This window comes from Hemiscyllium ocellatum, chromosome 13 (genome assembly GCF_020745735.1).
Source record: "Hemiscyllium ocellatum isolate sHemOce1 chromosome 13, sHemOce1.pat.X.cur, whole genome shotgun sequence".
NCBI classification, from domain to species: Eukaryota; Metazoa; Chordata; class Chondrichthyes; order Orectolobiformes; family Hemiscylliidae; genus Hemiscyllium; species Hemiscyllium ocellatum.
The window spans coordinates 72,189,187-72,212,652 of NC_083413.1; the positions used below are offsets into that span (position 1 = coordinate 72,189,187).

At 38.6% G+C, this 23,466-nt stretch overlaps 1 protein-coding gene across 1 annotated transcript in view; it reads right to left on the reverse strand.

Annotated features, from left to right (window-relative positions):
- The window catches only part of LOC132821356 (rho guanine nucleotide exchange factor 4-like), a 99,750-nt gene that overhangs the window by 65,893 nt on the left and 10,391 nt on the right, over positions 1-23,466 (reverse strand). Inside the window, exons 4-6 of the mRNA XM_060833938.1 lie at positions 11,957-12,139; positions 9,770-9,832; positions 4,731-4,844 (exon numbers count right to left, since the gene is read on the reverse strand). Coding sequence (XP_060689921.1) covers positions 4,731-4,844; positions 9,770-9,832; positions 11,957-12,139 — 360 coding nt within the window. The remainder of the gene's footprint in view (positions 1-4,730; positions 4,845-9,769; positions 9,833-11,956; positions 12,140-23,466) is intronic.

Consider the following 23,466-nt stretch of genomic DNA (forward strand, 5'->3'; position numbering starts at 1 on the left):
CATGGACTCCCTATGTTTAAAGTTCACCTCCCATACATTAATATTTTCATTAAGGAAACAGCATAAAGAGTTGAAAAAGGAAAATGTGAGTATATAAAGAAAAGGCAGTGGAATGGGGCTATGCGAGTTGCTCTTGCACAGCACTAATATCAAGCCAATGTCCTGAATTGTTTCTTGTGGTATTCCTGTGTTACAAGAGTGGCTACATTAATAGAAATTCTTTGCATCATCATGATATTGTAAAGATGCTAAATAAATGTTCAATAATAGGACTCTAGGCAAGTAGCTTGTGGAGAGTAACAGCTGAGCTGAATGTACACATGTAGGAGAAGGGTAAAGAGAACTGAGTTCAATTCTAGGTGCCTAACTTCAGGATGTAAGACCAGGAAATGCAAATAGAATTCAATAACCTGGAGGGGGGAGAGATGTATGTTACAGGAATGAAAATAATAAAGAATTAACACAGAGGTAGTGAAAACCACAAAATTAGTGCAAAGATAGAATCTCTCCAGAGTGGAAGCAAGCCATTTGGCCCATCAAATCCACACCGACCCTCTGAAGAGCACCACAACCAGAAACACCCCATCCCTGTAACCCTGCATTTCTTATGGCTAACCCACCTAGCCAACACATCCTCGGACACTATGGGCAATATATCGAACTTTGGATGGAGGCAGGAAACCAGAGCACCCGGAGGAAAGCCTCACAGAAATAGAGGAAGTGTGCAAACGCCACTCAGACAGTTGACCGAAGGTAGAATCGAACCCAGGTCCCTACAGCTCCTGCTGCTGTGAGGCAGCAGTACTAACCACTAAGTCAACACTGTGCTGCTCCTGTCAATGACCTACTCCTAGTCCTATGTCTTATGATCATATAAATCTGATAAGTTGGTCATAAATTACTTTAATGTCCACATGGATGTAATCAATCATGTCCTACATCTTCAACAATAATAGAAAAACCCAGTGTTGTTTGTGCCTCTGATTGTATTACAGTTGCAAAAAAAATTCTCTAACAATTAGAGTATTAATGGTATGTGAGATGGGGCAAGGAAATCGAATTCAAGAATTACGGAGCCTTCTGGTCTAAATCAGGCTCCATCCTCAAATACACAAAATTTGTGATCGTTTTCCTCGATACATGCCCGAAATTGCTCAATAGTTTCAGTCTCCAAAGAACTGTTGACCCTCTTTCAAACTGCCTTCAATTTCCCCTCCTGCCCTTTTACACTACCATTATCTTCCTACTCCATTGCCCAAAACAGTTGCATATTTGCCTGTTGAGGTGACTAGCACGCATGAAGCATGCAGTATTGGCAGACTACAATGAGTATGAGAAATTGGAGGGAAGCAGTTTTCTCTGTTGATACACCATATGAAAAACCTTTTGGGAAATTGATATCTTGCTGAAAGAGAACATATGAAAAATACTTCAGCTTTCTCTCGAAACAATTTTTTTTATCTTTCACCATCTTTTTGTTTCTTAAAAAGAGCTTATTCTCAATGCTTTCAATAAAGGTGTTGTTTTGTCAGAGGGATTTATCCTCTGACCTGCTAAGAAAGATACTTGAAAACCGACAAGTATAAATTGCATGAAAATAGTATTGTCAACATGGTATTTATTTTACCAGTGGCAGTACTTACAAATGAATTCAGCCTCGATTTGACAAAGCTTATTGGTCCAGCCATTCTAATTCGTAGTCAGAATTGATAGAGAAGGCTCCACCTCCACACATCAGGCTTCCATTTGTGTGTCAAATCACCAAATTGTTGTTTTATGTGAATCAGCTTTGGTTGAACTTTGCTTAATGGCCAGCTTTGACTGAAATTGTATACTTTATGTACAGCTACAACCCTGGGTGAATAGCTTGCTGATAAATTGTGTCATAATTGTATCATACAATGGCTGATAGGTCACTTCTGTAACTTGAGGTAAAATGTTGACCCATCATAACCTGAAAACCTCATCAATAGCAATTTCTTATACATCCAGGCTCCGTGGATTTCAAAAATGAATGAAGTTCACTTGTTTGGGTTATGAATTTCATTTTATGTTACAATAACACTGTTTTATTTGCAGAAGGCCTCTTGGAAGAGGTTTGTTTGCTTCACAGAAAGCCCCTACTAAACGTTGGTTGAACTGTTCTAATTAAGTACACAAACTTACACGATACAGCTTGGATAGAATCCAAGGTAGCATTCTTATTGTCAAGTTCTAATGATGTCACACACAACAGGTCCTGAGTCATTTGTCTAGTGTATATCTTATCCCAGCATTTGGAATTTGATTAATTGCTGAATCAGATATTCGTTTGTTACGAACACATTTTTTGAGTGGAATTATAGATCCAACAGGATCCAATAGAATGATGGAATAGCTGAAAGGATTGATTAGGCCAGTCCTGTTCTTACTCTTTCTGAATAAAAATCTTAGTCAATAAGTTGGTAGATGTATTTTAAAACTGTTGTATAAAGTAGTGGTTCTGAAAGAATAAATGTTGAAGCTACATAAAGTGCCCACTCAGTCTGATGATGGTGAGGAGAATGGATGGTCTCACATGGAGATAGATGTATCATTCTGGCTCCTGGTAGTCCTTATAATCATATTTAACTAGTCAACATTCTTGTACCCATTGCTGTCACCCAATAAACTACACCTTGTCATTAAGATAGCTTTGCTTTCACTTGAAAACGCAACAATCATGCAACCTCTACCTGCACTAATTAGATAGCCCTTAGACTTGATATAGAAAAAAAAAATTAGAGCTTGCAGTCTACCTAACCACAAGCCACAATCTATTGCAGCATGCAACATGGTGGCCAGCAATGGGATTGTTACATAAATACCTCAAAGTCGCAATGATGGAAAAAAGATCATTTGTACCAGGAGAAAAAAAAAGTGAATTTATCACTTTAAGAACATTACTGCTTTGAGAAGGTTTGGACAATCCACCAGCAGCTAAAAAACACATGAGTGGACAAGCAGAAAGCAGTAGCAGGGCAAAAGCAGCGCTCCAGAAGAAAACATTCACCTCGGGATTGCCCGGAAAAGCAGCAAAAACCATGCACAAAGGAACCTTGAATATCCGAATGAGATGGGTGGGCACTATTTCGTTCGGATAATTGATTGTTCGATTAATTGATTCAATGCCTCTCCTCTGGGGCTCGGAGTTTTCTGTTAAGTCCGCTCCACATTCAGGAGATGAGGCAGCAGCACACCACGCGTGAGACCCCGCCCTTCACCACCTGCACCACCAACCCTGTTCAACACCATCCCCCATCCACCACTCCCCCTCGGCCCCAAACCCCATGCAACACCGCCCCGCAGCCATCCCCCAACCCCATCCAACACCGCCATGCACCCACCCACCCCCAACCCCATCCAAGACCGCTGACTAACCCCAACACCCCCCCTATCCTCCCCACCTCCAACCCCTGGGTGCCTCTCCATTCACTACTCCCCCCACCTCTCTGGGGCAGCCATACTGGACACCAACAACAAGATTGCTGCTGCAACTGCCTTTTGGTGGGTGAGTCTTCAAATAGCATACACACACACACACACACACACACACACACACACACCTTTTTACTGCAACTTTTTGACAGGTTCCACCTTTGCCCTGGAAAGGACAATGTTGTAGAGATTATCTGGGAAGGGGGATGGTTAGGGTGCACACCTGTGTACAACTCCAGGGAAAGTGTGGGAAGAGAGAGAGAGGGTAGGAGGTCAGTCATTTAGAAACGGTGCCTGTGCTCCCATCAGTCCAGGACTATTCTCGGCAGTACTTTTAATCACTGTAAACAAAAGAAGCGATCATTGTTGGACATACATCTTTTCTGTCGGGACCTTGAGACCTCCTTCGGATAATCCAATTTTCGGATAATTGTTATTCGAATAATCGAGGTTTCTCTGTATAAACTAAGAAGAGAGTAATAGCTAGTCACACTGGAAAATGATGGACCCCTTATGGAAGAAGAATCTGTGGGAGCAATTCAAAAATACACGAGCAATGGAACAGCCTATGGGCAAGGGCAGGAACACCAACATAAAGACTAAAACAAAATACTGAAGGGATAGAGGAAAAAATAATACTTATTTTTAAATTGATCATTACGGTCAGCACAACTTTGTAAGACACAACTTTATAAATAAAGGGTTAGAATTTTCAGAAAAGTATCAGAAAAGTTGAAGATTACATTTAAGTTGACAAAAATACAATTAAAAAGATTTTGAACACTAAGTCTAATGGAAGAAGACAGAAGAATATTAAGAGTGTGACAAAATTGGAATGTTTAAAACCCGATTTTGGTGGGATTAATGATTAAGGCTGTAGGAACAAAAGTTTATTTTTTCAAACCACTGTTAAGGGGATGTGCATTGTGAAAGATAAGTAATTGTTCACTTTGTCCATGAAGAAACACAAAATCCCCATTTTTGCCACAAAAGGGGGGTAACTGCTGTGGTAATAAAATAAAATACAGGAAAATTTGTACGCAGCATAGTGATACAATATTGTTATAATAAAAAACAGAAACTGAGAACTAAAACACATCAACAATGCTATAATACTGGAATGTAAAGGTTTATTACAGGAAAATAATACAGGATCATTGTTGAAAATTTTACAGACAAAGAACATATGACAACATTGCTATTAAACAGAGTTTAAAATTTGGGTAGATGTTAAGAAAGGAGAATACAAATTGTCTTAATGTAATATTACATACTTTAAAGCTATCATCATTTACCGACTGCAGAATCATGAAATTGTTGAGGACAATAAAAATAATAGCATTGAGATGCCACAGATTTAAAACAGCATTAAAAGAAAACCGATAATCCTATTAAGAAGAAAGATTGTTTAAAAAAAAACGCCATGAAAACTTAATTAAGAAATGGGCTGAGCTGGACAGAATGTAGGACTGGACATTTTGGAGTAAGCCAAGATCCGTTTTGAAATTGAACAAGTAAATACATTATAGTATTCAATAAGTCCTAAAGCAGATGATATAATCATTTGCCAAAATCTAAAAGCAATCACAGTTCTGACAGCATCTGATAATTATTTAACTTGGGAACAAACAAAATTCTTCAAAGACCAAGATTAACAGAAGAGTTCAGCATCCAGAGAAATCTGGATAACTTCATTTAGACTGTCTCTAGATTAGTGAAAACCTGTGAATGTTGTGGTTTGAAAGCAGAATTTGTAAGAGGCAAACTCTTTGGCATTATTGATAATATTTTTGACAGAGTCATTACAGTTCCCAGAAGATTTGTTTTGGAAAAAGCTATTCAGAATTGTTGGCAACTGAAACCTGGAAGACACATCACGCAAACAAATCCTGAAAGAAGGATGATATTGCCTTAGAATGCAGAAAAAAACCTAGGCATTTTATTTGGTGACACAATGGACAAGCCAACACTAAGACGAGGTCAATTAGTCATGAGTTAGTAAATGCTGTGCAATAAAAAAGAATGCTTCAAAGACACAAACAGTGCCCAGCTATGATAATAGAATGCTATATTTGTAAAACAATAGGTCGCTTCTAGATGTTGTGCAGAAGTTTGAAAACAGCAAAAGTAGTGTCAATATGGCAAAGAATCACAACTAGAAAATATACCAAAAGCATCCACAGGGAAAATTATTGATTCAGCTGAACTGACTCTGATAGAATCTATTCACATCATAGATATCTCATTATTTTTAAGTTTAAATATCACTGTTTTGTCAGATTAAATACCACGGCTGAAGACGCTGAAGTAACAGCCCACAAAGGTGAGACACAAAGCTTTCTTCAAAGCATGAAACACATTCTTTCTAGCCTGGAAATGGTGCTCAGTTGCACACTTATGGATGCAACCATGTGTTGGCATCTGGTGGCTGATGTTGCAGCTTACACTATAGTACAAGCAGTAAACAGCCAGTGTCTGAGTTCCACAGTGGTACCTCAGGCATCTGTTCTCACACCGCGGTAAGCTCTTGCAACAGTTCAGCAATCTGTCTTCCAGCAAGTTAACTACTAGCATTGCTAAGCGGCCCAGTGGAGCATGAACCTGTTGTTCTCTCTTGGTCTGACAGCATTAATCTTCCCAACAGGGCCACCCCCATCAGTGCCACCCCCATCAGTGCCCTTCCCATTGCCGGCCAGTCAGTAAACCCAGACTTCTGTTCCCAGACCTGCAACTGGACCTTCAAAACCCAGTGCAGAATAGAATCCCTGCAGTGTGAAATAAGCCATTTGGCCCATCAAGTCCACATTGCCCCTCTGAAGACCATCCCACCCAGACCCACACCCCGTCCCCTTTTCCTGTAGCACTGCAGGTTAAGCCACCTAACCTGCACATCCCTGGACACTGTGGGCAAGTTACCATGGCCAATCCACCTAACGTACTCATCTTTGGACTGTGGGAGGAAACCAGGGAACCTGGAGGAAACCCACACAGACATGGGGAGAATGTTCAAACCCACACAGACAGTTGTCAAAGGATGGAATTGAACCCAGGTCCAGGATTCTGTAAGCCACCGTGCCACCCATGTAGATTGAGATCATCGGCAATATCCACTGCTGAAAGTCAGAGATATTGATCAACCATGATGCTGCTATTGGGACAGCTTTGTGTATGAGCACAAAGAAACGTCTTGGCAGATAGAGCATAAACACTGAGGAAATGAAGAAGGCTGTTTAGTTGACTTTTGAGTGCAAATCAGAATGATTTAGTTTGATTATAAGTTGGTTTGAAATCTTGATTTTGTGGTGACTTTTATTATTTTCCATTGTGTCCAAGTGGATTCTGTCAGATGGAATGGGCTACTGGAGTTGCACTTACTGGCATCATATTTGTCCTGTTCACCAATGATCAGACTGACCAGGATTAGATTAGATTAGATTACTTACAGTGTGGAAACAGGCCCTTCGGCCCAACAAGTCCACACCGACCCGCCGAAGCACAACCCACCCATAACCCTACCTTTACCCCTTCACCTAACACTACAGGCAATTCACCTAACTTGCACATTTTTGGACTGTGGGAGGAAACCGGAGCACCTGGAGGAAACCCACGCAGATACTGGGAGAATGTGCAAATTCCACACAGTCAGTCGCCTGAGGTGGGAATTGAACCCTGGTCTCTGGCGCTGTGAGGCAGCAGTACTAACCACTGTGCCGCCCACAGTGTTTACATTGCCCTCTCTTATTCCCACTTTTCCATGTTTGTGTTTCTGTTCTTCTTGCTCCTCCGCATGCCCCTTAGCTTCTCACAATAAAGCTGGTGGTAGTGACCATTCCTTCATCATGGTGAGGTGATGCAACAAGCAGCAGACTACAATGAATCAGCATATGAAGTCTATTGAGTACGGCAAAGCAATCCAGACAGCGGATATGCTGTTATAGCACCCCATTAACCTGCTCAAAAAGCATTTCAGGTGATAGGGTTTGTTCTTACTATACGTTTGTTACATATCTTTCGGTGGGTTACACACTAGAATTTTTATCCACGTGGTCAGGAAATAACCCTTGTCGCTCATTTTGACTTATTGTGATGATTCCAATGCTGGTGTTGTAGATTACTACAGAACAATGGCATACTGATCACTAAAAGGATACTCGGCCCTGACCTCCTTGGTTTTGTAGTTGCATACTCTCCAGACATTAGAGAATGGAATTCCTTTTGATTATGCCATAGGGTAAAGTTGACATGCAGTGTCAATCAAATGATGTATGTTGGCACCTTTTAACAAATTAATTTCTGTAATTCTAATGAAGCAACATCTAACTTTGCCCACTGTCCCACAGCAAGAGAAAATGAAACGTAATTAGTTCTTAATGAATTGAGAGCATTAGCGATCACCCTCAGATGACAGTGGACAATAAAAACTGGTGAGATGTATACACAGACTTGGTTTGAAAGGTTCCTGACGCATAAACATTCTCAGCTACTCTCACCTTCAAAGCCACTAGCAATGCAGAAATCAACCTGGAAGTTGCAACAGGTGGCAAATTTTGCTTTATGTTCTGGTCATGTCCACTGGAAGCATCTGGGATGCCATTTGGTTTATAGTCTGAAATCCACCTTATTAATATTAGTCTAAGTTACAAGGTCAAATGGGAGAGGATGTTCATTCAGTGTTTTCAGCAGAAGTTTGATCATTTTTGATTAACATTGTAGGATTAACAAACAGAACTTAACAGCGAGCTACATTACATCAAAGATGTTTGAGAATCCTTGGTAAGACCTTAGGCTACACTTTAGAATAAATGCATATTATTGCTCATGAAGCATTCTGATAACAATTTAGAGATATTTTAAATTGTAAATATCTCATTCCAGGAACAGTGCTTTATATCCTGGTGGGGAGACCTTGTCTCATAATGTCATTAACAGTTTCCAGTACTGTCTTACATAACATTTCCCACAAAAGCTTACTTCAATTATTAATTCTTTTTCACAACTATGTTTCAAATATGGAAAGAAAGTTCATTAATATTCAAGCTTCTGACTATGCAATCCAGGTCAGCTTGGTTGGGTTGAAAGTCTGTTGCTTGCAGATGTAACATTCAGGTTCAGTTTGTTTGTCCACCTGAACCTTAGCAGATCTTTGTAATGCCATTTTAAATGTCCTTTTTCAATACCACAACATTCATCTCCTTTGGAGGATCTTTAGTTTCCTCAAGTCATATCACAGAAGGTAGTTGTGTCTCTGAAAAAACTAATACTCCCTTTTTTATGTTGTAATAAGATTCTGTTGCAATGATCCTTCCATCCTCACAGATTTTTTTTGGATAACCTCATTATTTTATCAGATTCAGCCATTGACAGTAAAACTGACTATGTTATTTTGCTACTGCGTCTTCTAAATATCTAAATTGGCAGTGTCATATTCTACTACTCACTCTTAATTGTTGTGGCATGTGGGATGTCCAATGATCATATTTTAATTATTTGTCTGATGTTGAAAGACAGTTAAATTCTTCCTTCATACCAGTAAAATTATTAGTATCTTCTGATCTCTCAATTGTGAAGAGTTACTCTGCTAGGTTGATTTTGAGTGGTGCATATTTTGTCTTAGCTTTCAAGAGCATACTTCTGAGAATGATAAAGTTTTCTTCTTGATGAGTAAATTTACATTTATCAGTGGAATTTGACTTCTCAGCTGGTTGAGATTCTTCAACATACTGAGAATTTTAAGAGTGAAGCTTGTGTTTCTGTTCAGAGGTAAGAGATGTTGGTTTCTGATAATATACAGCTGTCCCAAATAGTATTTGTCTCTTTATTTTAGGAATACTCGCAGAATTCATTTGATTTTAAGTGTTGTTCTGCCTACATCATACAGTTCTTTTTCAGACTGTTGTTGTTGCATTTCCTTCAATGAAGGAATGTTCTCAAATAATACAGAAATGTTCTCATTATGATGGTTAGTGTTACAATGCTGTCGCTTTAAGAAGCTATTTTGTCCTGAGTTTTTTTTTGAAGAACGGTTTTAAGGCAGAGATGTTGAGTTGGCTAGTGAAGACCCATAATATAAACAGCTTGTGAGGCTTTGGCATTCTTCTTTAAGTTGGAACAATAGAAGCAGGCTGGGTAGGTGTGGCCAGCTCTCACAGACTAGGATTTCGAGTTTTCTTTTAGTTTTTAGGTTTAGTTTTAAGCAGTTGCTATGGGAGTCTCAACAGGGCAGAAGTTACTGGAGTTTTGAAGAAGTAGAAGTTATCTTTTCCCTCTCTCAATTACAGCCAGAAGCTGGGATTTCTCTCTGGTGCTGGATTACCTGTGAAACAAATCTATTTTTCGGAATTTGCTTTTTGCCAAAGGGAATGTTTATGGGATGTTCCTATAATGGAACAGTAATTAGTTGTAGTTATTTTATCTATTGTTCAGTTAGGTTTTCCAATACAGTTAAGTTATTCTAAGTTCTTTCTTTTGTTGTATATTAAGCATAGAGTTTAAATAAACTGTGTTTTGCTTAACATCGAATAGTTTGGCCAATCGAATTGCAAATGGAACTCAGCACACTACTTTTGCCTTTAACATAAGAAAAAGTTAAGATCTAGGCTACCTTCTTAAAATATTTTGAGATGGGTCTTGACTGGTTCATAACATCAGTTAGTTCAGTTGCTTAGAATCTGGTGTGAATAATGCCAAAGCTGGGCATATGATCTTTTTCCATTCTCTTTCTGGGGTTAGCTATGATGTTCTTGTCTCTGTTACAGAAGAATGCAGGTTCATTGTTCAGACTAGAACTCAAACACAAAAGTTGTGGCTGATATTCCAATAGAGTAGTGATGATGTTTTGTGATTTTGGAGGTGCTATCTTTTAGATGAAATGTTAAATTGACAACATGCTTATAGTCTCAAGTGTAAAAAATTCTATGACATAATTTCGAAAAGATCAGAATGTTATTCGAAGTCATGGCCCAAGTATTTGGTTCTCAATCATTATCATAAGCAGAGACTACCCAGTCATTTTAACAATGCTATTTTTGAGGGCTTGCTGTGTGCAAAATGGCCGCAATGCTTCCTATACCTCAATGATGACTAAAGTTCAAAACTATTTCACTTGTGTGCTGTGCTTTGGAATATTTTACAGTAGTAAAAAATGGCATACAAGTAAGTACAAGTCAATTTCCTTTTTATTAGATTATATTTCGGGGAAGAGAAACATATTAAATACTTTTCATATCATGACTATTGTAGTCGTGAAGGTCTTAATCATGTCCTCTTTGTCTTTCAGAAATCCAGTTGAAAAAAGTTCATTACATCAAAATCCCTTTGTTGCTATAACATTGCACTGATCATCGTGACAGACTGTATCTTGTGCATTGTTTTCTCTTTAGTCAGTGAGAGTGAACATGGCTTATTCTTGTGCTTCACAAACTTGTAGGGTTGATTTTTGTGATTTTCCAAGATTGAGAAGGAGTTGGGTGAGCATCTCACCAATTGATCTCCATGTTTGAAATCAGACCTAAATGCTGGGCACCCAATACCCGTCATTTTCACCCTGCCTATAGGAAGCCCAGTGACTTTGGGAAGTTGAGAATTCTGCTGGTGCAGAAATTGAAGTAGATCGCAGAAATCCAATAAAGGGGAGGAAAAGGAGAAATGGCATACTGAAATGGAAGGCAGATAGAAACAGCAGCAAAGATATAAGGAACCCAGACATTGAAAGTTACCAGTGAATTTTATGATTAATCAGAAATCACTGCTATACTGACTTTAAGCATTATCTATCAGCATGATCCCATTAAAAGCAGTAAATGGCTACTTCTCAATCAGCGTCATATATGGTTGGTTGGGTAATATGAGGAAGCAATGGTACCAGCATTAATTGATGTGAAAATGGTAATTGGTTCCTAAAGTCATTTTAGGATTCTCATTTTACTGTATTACAGCACCAAAAACCAGCAGCCAACCTAACCACCAGTCCCCAGGTTTTAGATTACAATGTAAAGTGCTGTTTTTCTAAAATTAGATTTGTTCAAAAGTCACAAGTGGGCCCATGATAATTGGTCTCCAATTATATCCTGCTACTGCCCCAGCAAAACAGGAAATGATCATCCACTCCAATGCGTTGAAACCCCATTTCTGGGAAATGAACACATACTAGGTGAACACTGCATCGACATCATTTGTATGAGACATTATTGTAGTATCACCTAGATATGTATTCAATCAAATATAGTCTCCAAAGAAGCAAGTTCTCCACATTTTCTGACAAACATTTCAATCAGCATCATGAAATACAAAGAGGCTATTCGTCTATTTGTCATGTTTGCTATTTGCGCCATTTTGCTCTTTGCGTGTTGGCTCCTGAATTTGCCTACATAACAAAGCCATTACACTTCAAATATCATTCATTCCACGTTTTGGAGCAGCCTGATTGTATGATAAGATACTATATTAATGCAACATCCCACATTTTTTAAATTGTATTTTCTCCTTAAATATTTTATGTTACCTTATCTTCCTGTGTATCAATAATATCTGTTCTTAGCTTCATGATGTCTCTATATGACACTATTGTTTCATATACAGGTTCTTCTTCCCAATTCTGATATTCTGCTATTGTATTATAGATGTGTTCTTCATGCCACTCGGAATCTTCAGCAACTGGGTCATATACATGTTCTTCAGGTTTCAGCTTCAAGAACAAAAGCAAGACAAGTATTAAAGTCTCTGAAATTGCTTCAATTCATCTCATACAGTTGCTTTCATAGTGAGATCTTGGTCCACCCTCAAGTGCTGTTTACACAATTTAGCAGGAGCTACAAAGTAAAGATCAATATGGAATTCTGGTTGTTATAACATGTTTCTAAAGCAGCTACATAATTGCTCAGAATGGACTTCCTTCAATCTGTACATGCCACTGGATGAGTCAAAGCCTGACCTACCTAAATTGAAAATTAATGTTTAAAACCTTATAGACACACACAATGATCCACAGTGAAGTGTTTATTTTCCAAAATAACTTTCAGTGAAGTTAATGTTACCTTGTGAAATATATTTTTTGTAGATGCAGTTATAGGATATAGCATGATACAGAACAAAAGACTATTCATCACTCTCTATTTTTACTAGTTCTTTAGTGTATCTCTTCAATTTATTGCTCTACTCTGCTCTTCCGCCATTGCCCTATATATTCCTATTATTTAATATAAAATGTAGAGGACCCAGCACAAACATCACAGGATTCCACTTGTTATATCCTGTTAAATAGATAAAGATCCATTGATGCATATTCTGTTTTCTGCCAGTCCCCAGCCAATCTTCTATCGGCTACCTCCTACAGACGAGCTTTATTTTCTAAATTAACCTTTGATTTGGTATTTTATCAAATGCCGTCTGGAAATCCAAGTCCTGTAAATTTAAAGATTTTCATTTATCCACAATGCAATGTTACTCTTTCAAAGAACTCCCAAGAAATTGGTTAAATAAGATTACCTTTAATCTTTTAATGATGCTTCCAGATTGCTTTGTATCTTTCGAAGTGCATAATAATAATCTTTTTCATGATTAATTGTAACACCTTCCCCATGACAGATGTCAAACTGACAGGCTTATAATTTCTTGTTTTCTGCACCCTCTCCCTTTTTGAACAGGATGACGGTTATATTTTCGACTTGCCAGTCTGATGGAAACATTCCTAAATTTAGGAAATTTTGGAAAACTAGCACCAATGCATCCATTACATGACCTCATTAACAACCTCCTTTAATAACCAAGGGTGAAGTCCACCATGACCTGGCAAAATTGTCATTCCAAAGCTCTATCAGTGCCTTCATCAGTTCCTTCCCGAGTGATCATGACTTTGCTAAGTTCCTCTCTCCCTTCTACCTACAGTTTTATAGCCACTACTGGAATGTTTTCTTGTGCCTTCTATGGTGAAGACAGAAGCAAAATGTTTCCTTGCTTCATTTGCCATTTCCTTATTATCTATTATTAACATCCCATTCTCACCCTCTAAAGGACCAACACTCACTTACTTTACTTACTGAATTTATTTTTAGCCGTCTGCAGAAATTCTTGCTATCTATTTATACATTCCCACCTAGCATCCTCTCATTCTCTAAATCTTTCCTCTGATTCACATTTTAGTCATTCTATACTGTTCTTTTCTGATTGTTTGGCCTGTTGCTCATCTTTACTCAGTTACATTCCTTTTCGTTAATTTTGATCTTCTCCCTAGTTACTTTTGGTAACCACAAATAGTGGGGTCTTCCCTTTCGTATTTTCCTTTATAGCAGGAATATACTTGTTCTGAATATTTTGAAATATGCTCTTAAATACTTGTTACTGTGTGTCGCTATTCATCTGTCCCACAGGCTATTAAGTCAGTTCACTTTAGTGAGCTCAAGCTCCAGTAGCTGCCCTTATTTAGGTTTGAAAAACTAACCTTGGACACAATATCTTTTCTTTTTCCAACTACATGTAAAATCCAATTATACTGGTGGTTGCTGCTATTTTGGAGCATATTTACTCTAATGTAATCGATTAATTGTGTGATATTGCAGGATACCAAGTCTAATATAACTTTCTCTCAATACACTTACATAATGTGCTGCTGGAAGAAATACCTTGAAAACATTCAATAAGCATGTCATCTAGGCTGCTACTGCCAATCTAGTTTTTCCAATATGTAAGTTAAAATCACCCTTGATTATTGCCATTCCTTTAACACAAATATCTAATAGTTCTTCCTGTATACATTGTAATTGCTGTTAGGAGGCCTGTTGACAACACCCACTAGTGATTCATTTCCCATTCTATTACTTATCTCATGCAGACCAATTCTGCACCCTGATCTCTTAAAGTTGAGAGTGTAGTGCTGGAAAAGCATAGCAGGTCAGGCAGCATCCGAAAAGCAGGAGAATCAACATTTCAGGCATAAGCCCTTCATCAGGAATCCTGATCTCTTAAACTAAGGTCAACTTTAAATATGGTACAAATGTCAACTTTGATTTACACTACTACCCCTCTACCTTTACCTAGCTTCTTATTGTTCTTGAATGCCATATAACCTTTCATTCTCAGGAATCCCCAATCTTTATCATCCTGCAAACATATCTCCATAATGTCTATCACAGCACATTTATTGATTTTAACATGCACTACTTTTATTCATGGCTACACATATTCAGATACAAATACTTTAGTTTAATCTTTTTATTACCTTTGTAACATCTGTTTTTTTTTCTTTCTTCCTTTTTTACCATTCTCTCATTTCTTGTATTGCTATTTTCCTATTAACTTTGTTTCTACATTTGATCCCATTCCCCAACTCTTTAGGTTAAAACTCTCTCTACTTCCCCAGTTACATGGTTCACAAGAATATTGGCCCCAACACAGTCTAGGTGTAGACCATCTCACCGGTACAACCCTATTTTCCCCAGTTCTGTTACCAGTGGGAGAAAGTGAGGACTGCAGATACTGGAGACCAGAGTTGAGAGTGTGGTGCGGGAAAAGCGCAGTAGGTCAGGCAGCATCCGTGAAGCAGGAGAATCAATGTTTTGGGCATAAGCCCTTCATCAGGAAGACATCAATTATCCTGCTCCTCAGATGCTGCCTGACCTGCCGTGCTTTTCCAGCACCTACTCTCGACTGTCACCAGACGCCCATAAATTGAAGCCTACATACTGGAATCCATTTCTCTTACCCTAGTCTTTGAGTCACATATTCATTTCTCTAATTTTGTGTGTCCTATCCCAATTTGCACACAGCTCTGGTAATAATTCAGAGATTATAATCTTTGAATTTATGATTTTTAATTTAGAGAGTAATTTCTCATACTCTCTTTACAGAATCTCTGTTCTAGTTCTCACTACGTTGTTGCTCCCTCCATGGACCATGAGCACTGGATCATCTCCTACCTGCTGTAATTTCCTTTCCATCTCTGAGCAAATATTCTGAAATCTGACACCAGGCAATAGTGCAACCATCTGAATTCTCCCTCTTTGCTGCAGAGAATGGTGTTAATCCTCTGTAACGATTACACTATTCCTTGCTGAATCCATGATCAGTTTGGTCACAGATTCTACTCTCTCTCAAAAAAAACTGAGAGAATTTCAAACGTATTGAATGATTGCAGGAGCTGGCACTCCTGCATTCTGGGTCTCCTTACCACAGTCACACTCTCTGTCTTTGATCACTGTCTGAATCAGAGACCATATTGTAAGTCATGTGATTGCTGCCTGGTACAAAGAATGCAGGTAATGTCATTCCCTGACACATTGCAATGTTCTTGCACTTCTGTAACCAGATGTACAACACTTGCGATCAGGAATGATTTTAATGTGAAACCATTCCTTGCCCTTTATAGTTTAATAATGCAAATAGTCTGTTATGAAGATTACTCACTACTTACCGATCACAGATAGATGGATCAATGAAAACCTACTTTCTGCAATATGAAAGTTCAGTGAAACAGGAAGTAAGGATTTCTTACACTAGTCCAAGTACATAATACATACAGAGGACAAGGTGGTTAGGAGATAAGTTCAAAGTACAGAGTGCATTTTGCATTTAGAGTTATTGAGTCATAGAGATGTTCAACATGGAAACAGATCCTTCGGTCCATCTTGTCCATGCCGACCAGATATCCCAACACAATCTAGTCCCACCTGCCAGCACCCAGCCCATATCCCTCCAAACCCTTCCTGTTCATATACCCATCTATATGCCTTTTAAATGCTGTAATTGTACCAGCCTCCACCATTTCCTCAGGCAGATCATTCCATGCACGCACCACCCTCTGCGTGAAAACGTTGCCCCTTTAAAATAACCTTATAAATAAAGTGCGCAATTTTTACTACCCTCTAAGTTTTTCCACATTGTCAGTAAGTCTCTCTCCCCTCATCATGATGCCATTTTTATTTTCATGGAGTTGGTTAACATAATGTAGAATATCATATGTTGATGACTCGAATGACTACATGACTTCATGTGTGACGTTAATACTGTCTCCTACAGGATACATACACCTGGCTCTTTTTTTCTGTTTATCTTTTTTTATTCATCTGAGCTGATGGTTTGTAATAAGATATTTCAATTCTATTAGTGCTTTGCCTGAAGGCATCTACATGGTTCAGAGCCTGTACCCTTCACTGCTTCATCCCGTCTTTTTGTCTTTCTACATGGAAGTGATTGTGGGTTTGGATGGTGCTGTCTGACAAATTTTGGTGAATTTCTGCAGTGCATCTTGTACATAGTCACACTGCTTCAACTGAGCGTCGGTGGTGGAGGGAATGGATTCTTGTGGACGTGATGCCAATCAAGTGGACTACTTTGTCCTGGATGGTGTCAAGCTTCTTGAGTGTTATTGGAGCTGCACCCATCCAGGCAAGTGCGGAGTATTCCATCACACTCCTGAATTGTGCCTTGAAGTGTTTTGCTTTCTTTTTAAGTGGTAAATTTAGAATTGTCTTCTATTTTCAAGGAAAGGACAAAGAGGCAGTACCAAAATCTACTTGAGCATATTCTCCATCAAATTCATGTAAAAGTAAAGAGCAATTTTTGTATGTTTTTTTTCTTCCTTCTGGCTATCAACAAAGAGAGAGGGTAGACTTAATTTCTTTTACCAGCAATGCAGGGATAACCAGAATTTTTTCTCCACCATAACCCTCACAGCACACACTTTCAACAGCTAGCACATGCAGGCTCGGGTTAAAACTGACTTTTAATCTCTTTCTTGTGTTTTCTTGAAAGGGGATAACACAAACATGCCTTTCTTAGACTGCAGTCTTTTCTCACATCATGTTCAGTCTCTGATAACACATAGGAGATTGTATTTGGTTTGCAATGTCTTTCTCCCTTTGAAGTCCTTCATTTTGGAACTTCCTTGACATCTATTAGGTGTGAAATTATCAGTCTTCTTCAAAGCTGAAGATAATCCACAAAAGTCTTCCAGTCTGTTGATGAATTATCTTGGTCAAAATTTACACTCTTAGTCATTTTTGGCTCTCTGACATCCTTTTAAAAAGCACTTGTTGTGAGGAAAAGTTCAATATATCCATAGATGATCTGGGTTACAATCCATGGTCATAACAATAGTCAGCTTACAGTTTTATAAATGACTAAGAATGCTTTTTAAATTTTGAACTGGATTTTCTGCAGGTTTGTATTGTTTTTGTCAGTGCAGTTTGCCTGGAATTGGCCAAATGTAGGCAAAACTCACAGAACTGTAAATTATGATCAATGCCATTTGAATTTCTGAGATCTTTCTCATTAGTTTAAAAACATCAGGTTTAAGCAGCTTCATCCACCAAATGGGACACATCTCAGTTTAAATTATTTTAAATTACTATTATCATAATATTGCAAATAGTTTTTTGATAATAAACCCATTTTCAGAATGATTAATGAAACTGCATAAATTATAACTGTTAATATCAAGGAAATTTGAAAAGCAATATTTAAAAAGAAGCTAATTGTACTCTAATTTATGACTCTATTGCTCTGGACTCACAATAAATTTTGCTTCTGCTGTTTTTCGAATGTGTTTCAGGAAATTTGAGGGAGAGAAATGGCTCTTATAATTCACACAACTTTCAGCATGATTTGTTTTTGGATTGATTATTGAATCCAACAGCACAAATTCTATTGAACATTTGATAACTAATTTCAGTATATGTGTATCAATGTCTGTTCATTTTTCATTTCCTCTGTCTTACAGCTACTAATACAATGATTTTTATATATTCTATTAACAAACTGCAGGTAATGTTCATCAAAGCCTTTCACTTTATATCTCAAGCATCAGAAAGGAATTAACAACTTGATAGAAGTGGGTACTGCAGATGCTGGAGATTAGAGCCAAGATTAGAGTGGTGCTGGAAAAGCACAGCAGGTCAGGCAGCATCCAAGGAGCAGGAAAATCAACATTTTGGGCAAAAGTCCTTTAACAACTTGAATTAAGTCATGAAAATATGCAGCCTATCTTGTCTCTTTCTCTGCTGGTGTGTGTATATAGACGTCTGTGACTTTTATCTCTCAATCTCAGTTTGGTACAGTTTTTGAAATATAAAAATAACTTTAACATTGATATTTAGCTGAAGGCCTGCTCTAATAATCTGCCAATTCATATTTAAATCATTGTCAAATTTACACAACTTGAAATAACATTTTTCAGGCACACAATCTGAATTATCACTGAGAAAATAAATACAATGCCTTAATTCAAGAAGAAATAAAAATTCTAAGGTGTGTAAATTCATCTTCTAACATGTTCATTGACACCTACAAAATACTCTAAGGGATAGATGAGATAGATGCAGATGGGTTGTTTCCCCAACACGGGGAGTCTAGAACTAAAGGGCATAAATTAAGAATGCCACGTTGGGCTGAGATATAGACACTTATTTTCTCCTCAGAGGGTTATGAATTTTTGGAATTCTTTATTCCATAGGGATGTGGAAGTTGAATCATTGAGTGTGTTCCACAAAGGATTGACAGATTTCTAATTACCAGTGGGGTAAATGGTAATGGGGTACATATGGGTAAGAAGCATAGAAGTATTTGAAAACCAATGATTATACTCAGTTATGGAACAAACTTAATCGGCTGAATGGCTACTGCTATTCCTGTGTTCTTCATCTAATTATGAACAACAACAACAACAAAATAGACACAGATAACTTCTGTAAAGATTAGACTAGGTGAGCTGACTAAATGTTACAGAGTCATAGAGATGTACAGCACAGAAACAGGTCCTTCGGTCCAGCTATCTTAACCTAATTTAGTTCCTTTTGCCAGCACTGTGGACCATATCTCTCCAACCTCTTCCTATTCATATACCCATCTATTGCGTTTTAAATGTTGTAATTGCACCAGCCTCCACCACTTCCTGTGGCAGCTCATTCCATATGTGCATCACCCTCTGTGTGAAAACGTTTCCCTATAGGTCCCTTTTAAATTTGTCCCCTCTCACCCTTAACCTATGCTCTCTAGATCAGGACTCCCCCACCCCAGGGAAAAGACCTTGTCTAGTTATCTTATCCATGCCCCTCATGAATTTATATACCTCTGTAAACTCACCCCTCAGCCTCTGATGCTCCAGGGAAAACAGCCCTGGCCTATTCAAGTCTCTCCCTGTAGCTCAAATCCTCCAACTCTGGCAACATCCTTATAAGTCTTTTCTGAACCCATTCAAAGTTCACAACATCCTTCAGATAGGAGGGAGACTAGAATTGCATACAACATTCCAAAAGTAGCCCAACCAATGTCCCGTACAGCAGCAACATGACCTCCCAACTCCTATATTCAATGTTCTGTCCAATGAAGGAAAGCATACCAAACGTCTTCTTCACTAACCTATCTACCTGTGACTCCACTTACAAGGAACTATGAATCTGCACTTCAAGTTCTCTGTTCAATAACAATCTCCAGGACCTTACCATCTTGCTTTGATTGGCCTTTCCAAAATGCATCACCTCACATTTATCTAAATTAAACTCCATCTGCCACTGCTTAGCCCATTGGCCCATCTGATCAAGATCCTGATGTACTCTGAGGTAACCTTCTTTGCTCTCCATTATACCTTCAATTTTGGTATCATCTGCAAACTTTCCAAATATACCTCCTATGTTCATATTCAAATCATTTGTCTGAATGTCAAAAAGTAATGGACCCAGCACCAAACCTTATGTCACTCCACTGATCACAGATGTCCAGTCTGAAAAGCAACCCTCCATCACCACCCTCTGTCTTCTACCTTTGAGCCAGTTCTGTATCCAAATGGCGAGTTCTCCCTGTATTCCATGACATCTAATCTTGCTAACCAGTCTCCCATGGGAACCTTGTCGAACGCCTTCCTGAAGTCCATGTAGATCACGTCCACCATTCTGCCCTCATCAATCCTCTTTGTTACTTCTTCAAAAAATGCAATCTCATTCATGAGACATAATTTCTCACGCACAAAGCCATGTTGACTATCCCTGATTAGTCCTTGTCTTTCCAAATGATGTAAAACCCGTCAACAACTTGCCCACCACCGATGTCAGGCTCACCAGTCTATAATTCCCTGGCTTTTCTTAAATAGTGGCAGCACATGAACCAACCTCCACCTGTCACTATCGATGACACAAATATCTCAGCAAGGGGCCCAGCAATCACTTCCCTTGCTTTCCACAGAGTTCTAGGGTACACCTTATCTTTCTATGCATTTTAAAATATCAAGCACTCCTCCTCTATAATGTGGACATTTTTCACCATCTATTTCCCCACATGTCTTTCTCCACGGTACACACTGATGCAAAATACTCGTTTAGTACATCCCCCATCTCCTGTGGTTCCACACATAGGCTGCCTTGCTCATCTTTGAGGGACCTTATTCGCTCCCTAGTTACCCTTTGCCCTTCATATATTTATAAAATCACTTTAGATTCTCCTTAACCCTATTTGCCAAAGCTATCTCATGTTCTCTTTTTGCCCTCCTGATTTTCCTCTTTAGTATACTCCTACTGCTTTTATACTCTTCTAAGGATTCACTTGATCTCTGCTGTCTATAATTGACATATGCTTCCTTCCTTTTCTTAACCAAAACATCAATTTCTCTCGTCATCCAGTTCCCTATACCTATCGGCCTTTCCTTTCACTCTAACAAGAATATATTGTATCTGGACTCTCATTATTTCATTTTTGAAGGCTCCCCAATTTCCAATTGTCCCTTTACCTGTGGACATCTGCCCCCAGTTAACTTCTGAAAGTTCTTGTCTAATACTGTTAAAATTGGCCTTCCAACAATTTAGAATTTCAGCTTTTAGATCCTGTCTATTATTTCCGTCACTACTTTAAAACAAATAAAATTACATTAATTAGCCCCAAATTGCTCCCCCACTGACACCTCAGTTTCCTACCCTGCCTTATTTCCTAAGAGTAGGTCAAGTTTTTGTACCTTCTCGAGCAGTACATTCACATACTGAATAAGAAAATTTTCTTGTAAAAACTTAAGTGCCTCTCCATCTAAACCCTTAACACTATAGCAGTCCCAGTCTATGTTTGGAATGTTAAAATCCCCTACCAAAGTCACCCTATTATTCTTGACGATAACTAAGATCTCCTTACAAGTTTGTTTCTCAATTTACCACTGACTACTGGGGGGCCTATAATACAACCCCAGTAAGGTTATCATCCCTTTCCTATTTCTCTGTTCCACCCAAATAATGTCCCTGGATGTATTTCTGGGAATACCCTCCCTCAGTACAGCTGTAATGCTACCCCTTATCAAAAACACCACTCCCCCTCCTCTCTTGCCTCCCTTTCTGTCCTTCCTGTAGCATTTGTATCCTGGAACATTAAGCTGGCAGTCCTGTCTATCCTTGAGCCACATCTCTGTAATTGCTATGATATCCCAATCACATGTACCTATCCATGCTCTGAGTTCACCTGCCTTCCCTGTTAGGCATCTTGCATTGAAATAAATTCAATTTAATTTATCAGTCCTGTCTTGTTTTCTGCTTTGTTCCAGCCTGCCCTGACTATTTGACACTCTCCTTTTCCTAACTGTACCAGTCTCAGATTGATTTCTTTCCTCACTATCTCCCTAGGTCTCACCTATTCCCCACACCCCCACCTTACTAATTTAAATCCTCCCCAACAGCTCTCGCAAATCTCCTTCCCAGTATATTAGATCCCTTCCATTTCAGGTGCAATCTGTCCTTGTACAGGCCACTTCTACCCCAGAAGAGATTCCAATGATCCAAAAATGTAAATTCTTCTCCCATACTCCGGCTTATCAACCATGCATTCATCTGCTCTGTCTTCCTATTTCAACCCTCACTAGCTCATAACACTGGGAGTAATCCAGATATTACTACCCTTGAGGGCGTACTTTTTAAATTCCTGCTTAACTCTCCATATTCTCCCTTCAGAAGCTCATCCTTTTCGCTTCCTATGTCATTAGTTCTAATGTGTACAATGACCTCCTGCTGGTCCCTCTCCCTTTGAGAATATTTAACACCCTCTCAGAGACATCCTTGATCCGGGCACCAGGGATGCAACACACCATTCTGATTTTTAACTGCTAGCCACAGAACTGTCTGTCTGTGCCTCTGTTAGAGTCCTCTGTCACAATCAATCGCTTGGAACCTGACATTACTCTCATTATGTTAGAGCTATCCTCGGTACCAGAAACTTGGCTGTTCATGCTACATTGCCCTGAGAGTCCATCAACACCTATATTTTCCAAAACAGCATACTTATTTGAGATGAGGATAGCCACAACAGACTCCTACACCACCTGCTTTCCTCTCATTCCTTTTCTGGGGTTAACCCATCTACCTGATTGTATCTGCAGCTTTTCCCTCTTCCAATAACTGCCATCCATCACACCCCCCAGCTCCTGTAAGTTCTTTATTGCCTCTAACTACCGCTGTAACCAATCCATGCGTTCTGATAGGATTTACAACCAAAGATACTTCCTGCAGATATAATCATCAGCAACACGAAAACTCTCCTTAAACTCCCCAGAATTATGAGAAACTCTGCATGACACATGTGCATAATGGCAGCATCTGCCCTTAGCTACCAGAAATGCAACTGTAGAAAATTAACTCCGAGCCTAAATAGAGAAATGTATCACTTTAAGTCAAAATTTTAATCATGCTATTAGAACATATAAAAGACAATTCAAGGAATTTAACATAATCATAATTGTAATTAGAAAAAATAGGAAATACAATTTTTTAGGTCTTTGTTAGATTTTATTTGATTCTTTATCAGGGATCCTGTCAGATTGAAAAGCTTCTGCCAGGTACAATGCTCAATGCAAAGGCTGTGCCATTAAAAGATTCTTATTTATACTCTCAGCATCTGGTGTATAACATTTGCATTGCTTTTTAATTGAAAAGGAATGAAACAGCTCATTTTATGGTAAAAATGCAGCTATATTAGATGACCCAAAGTTTTAAAAATAGTTCTAAACTAGGCACTAAAATTATTTGTACAAAAGAAAAGAACAGGATTAGAATATTGGAC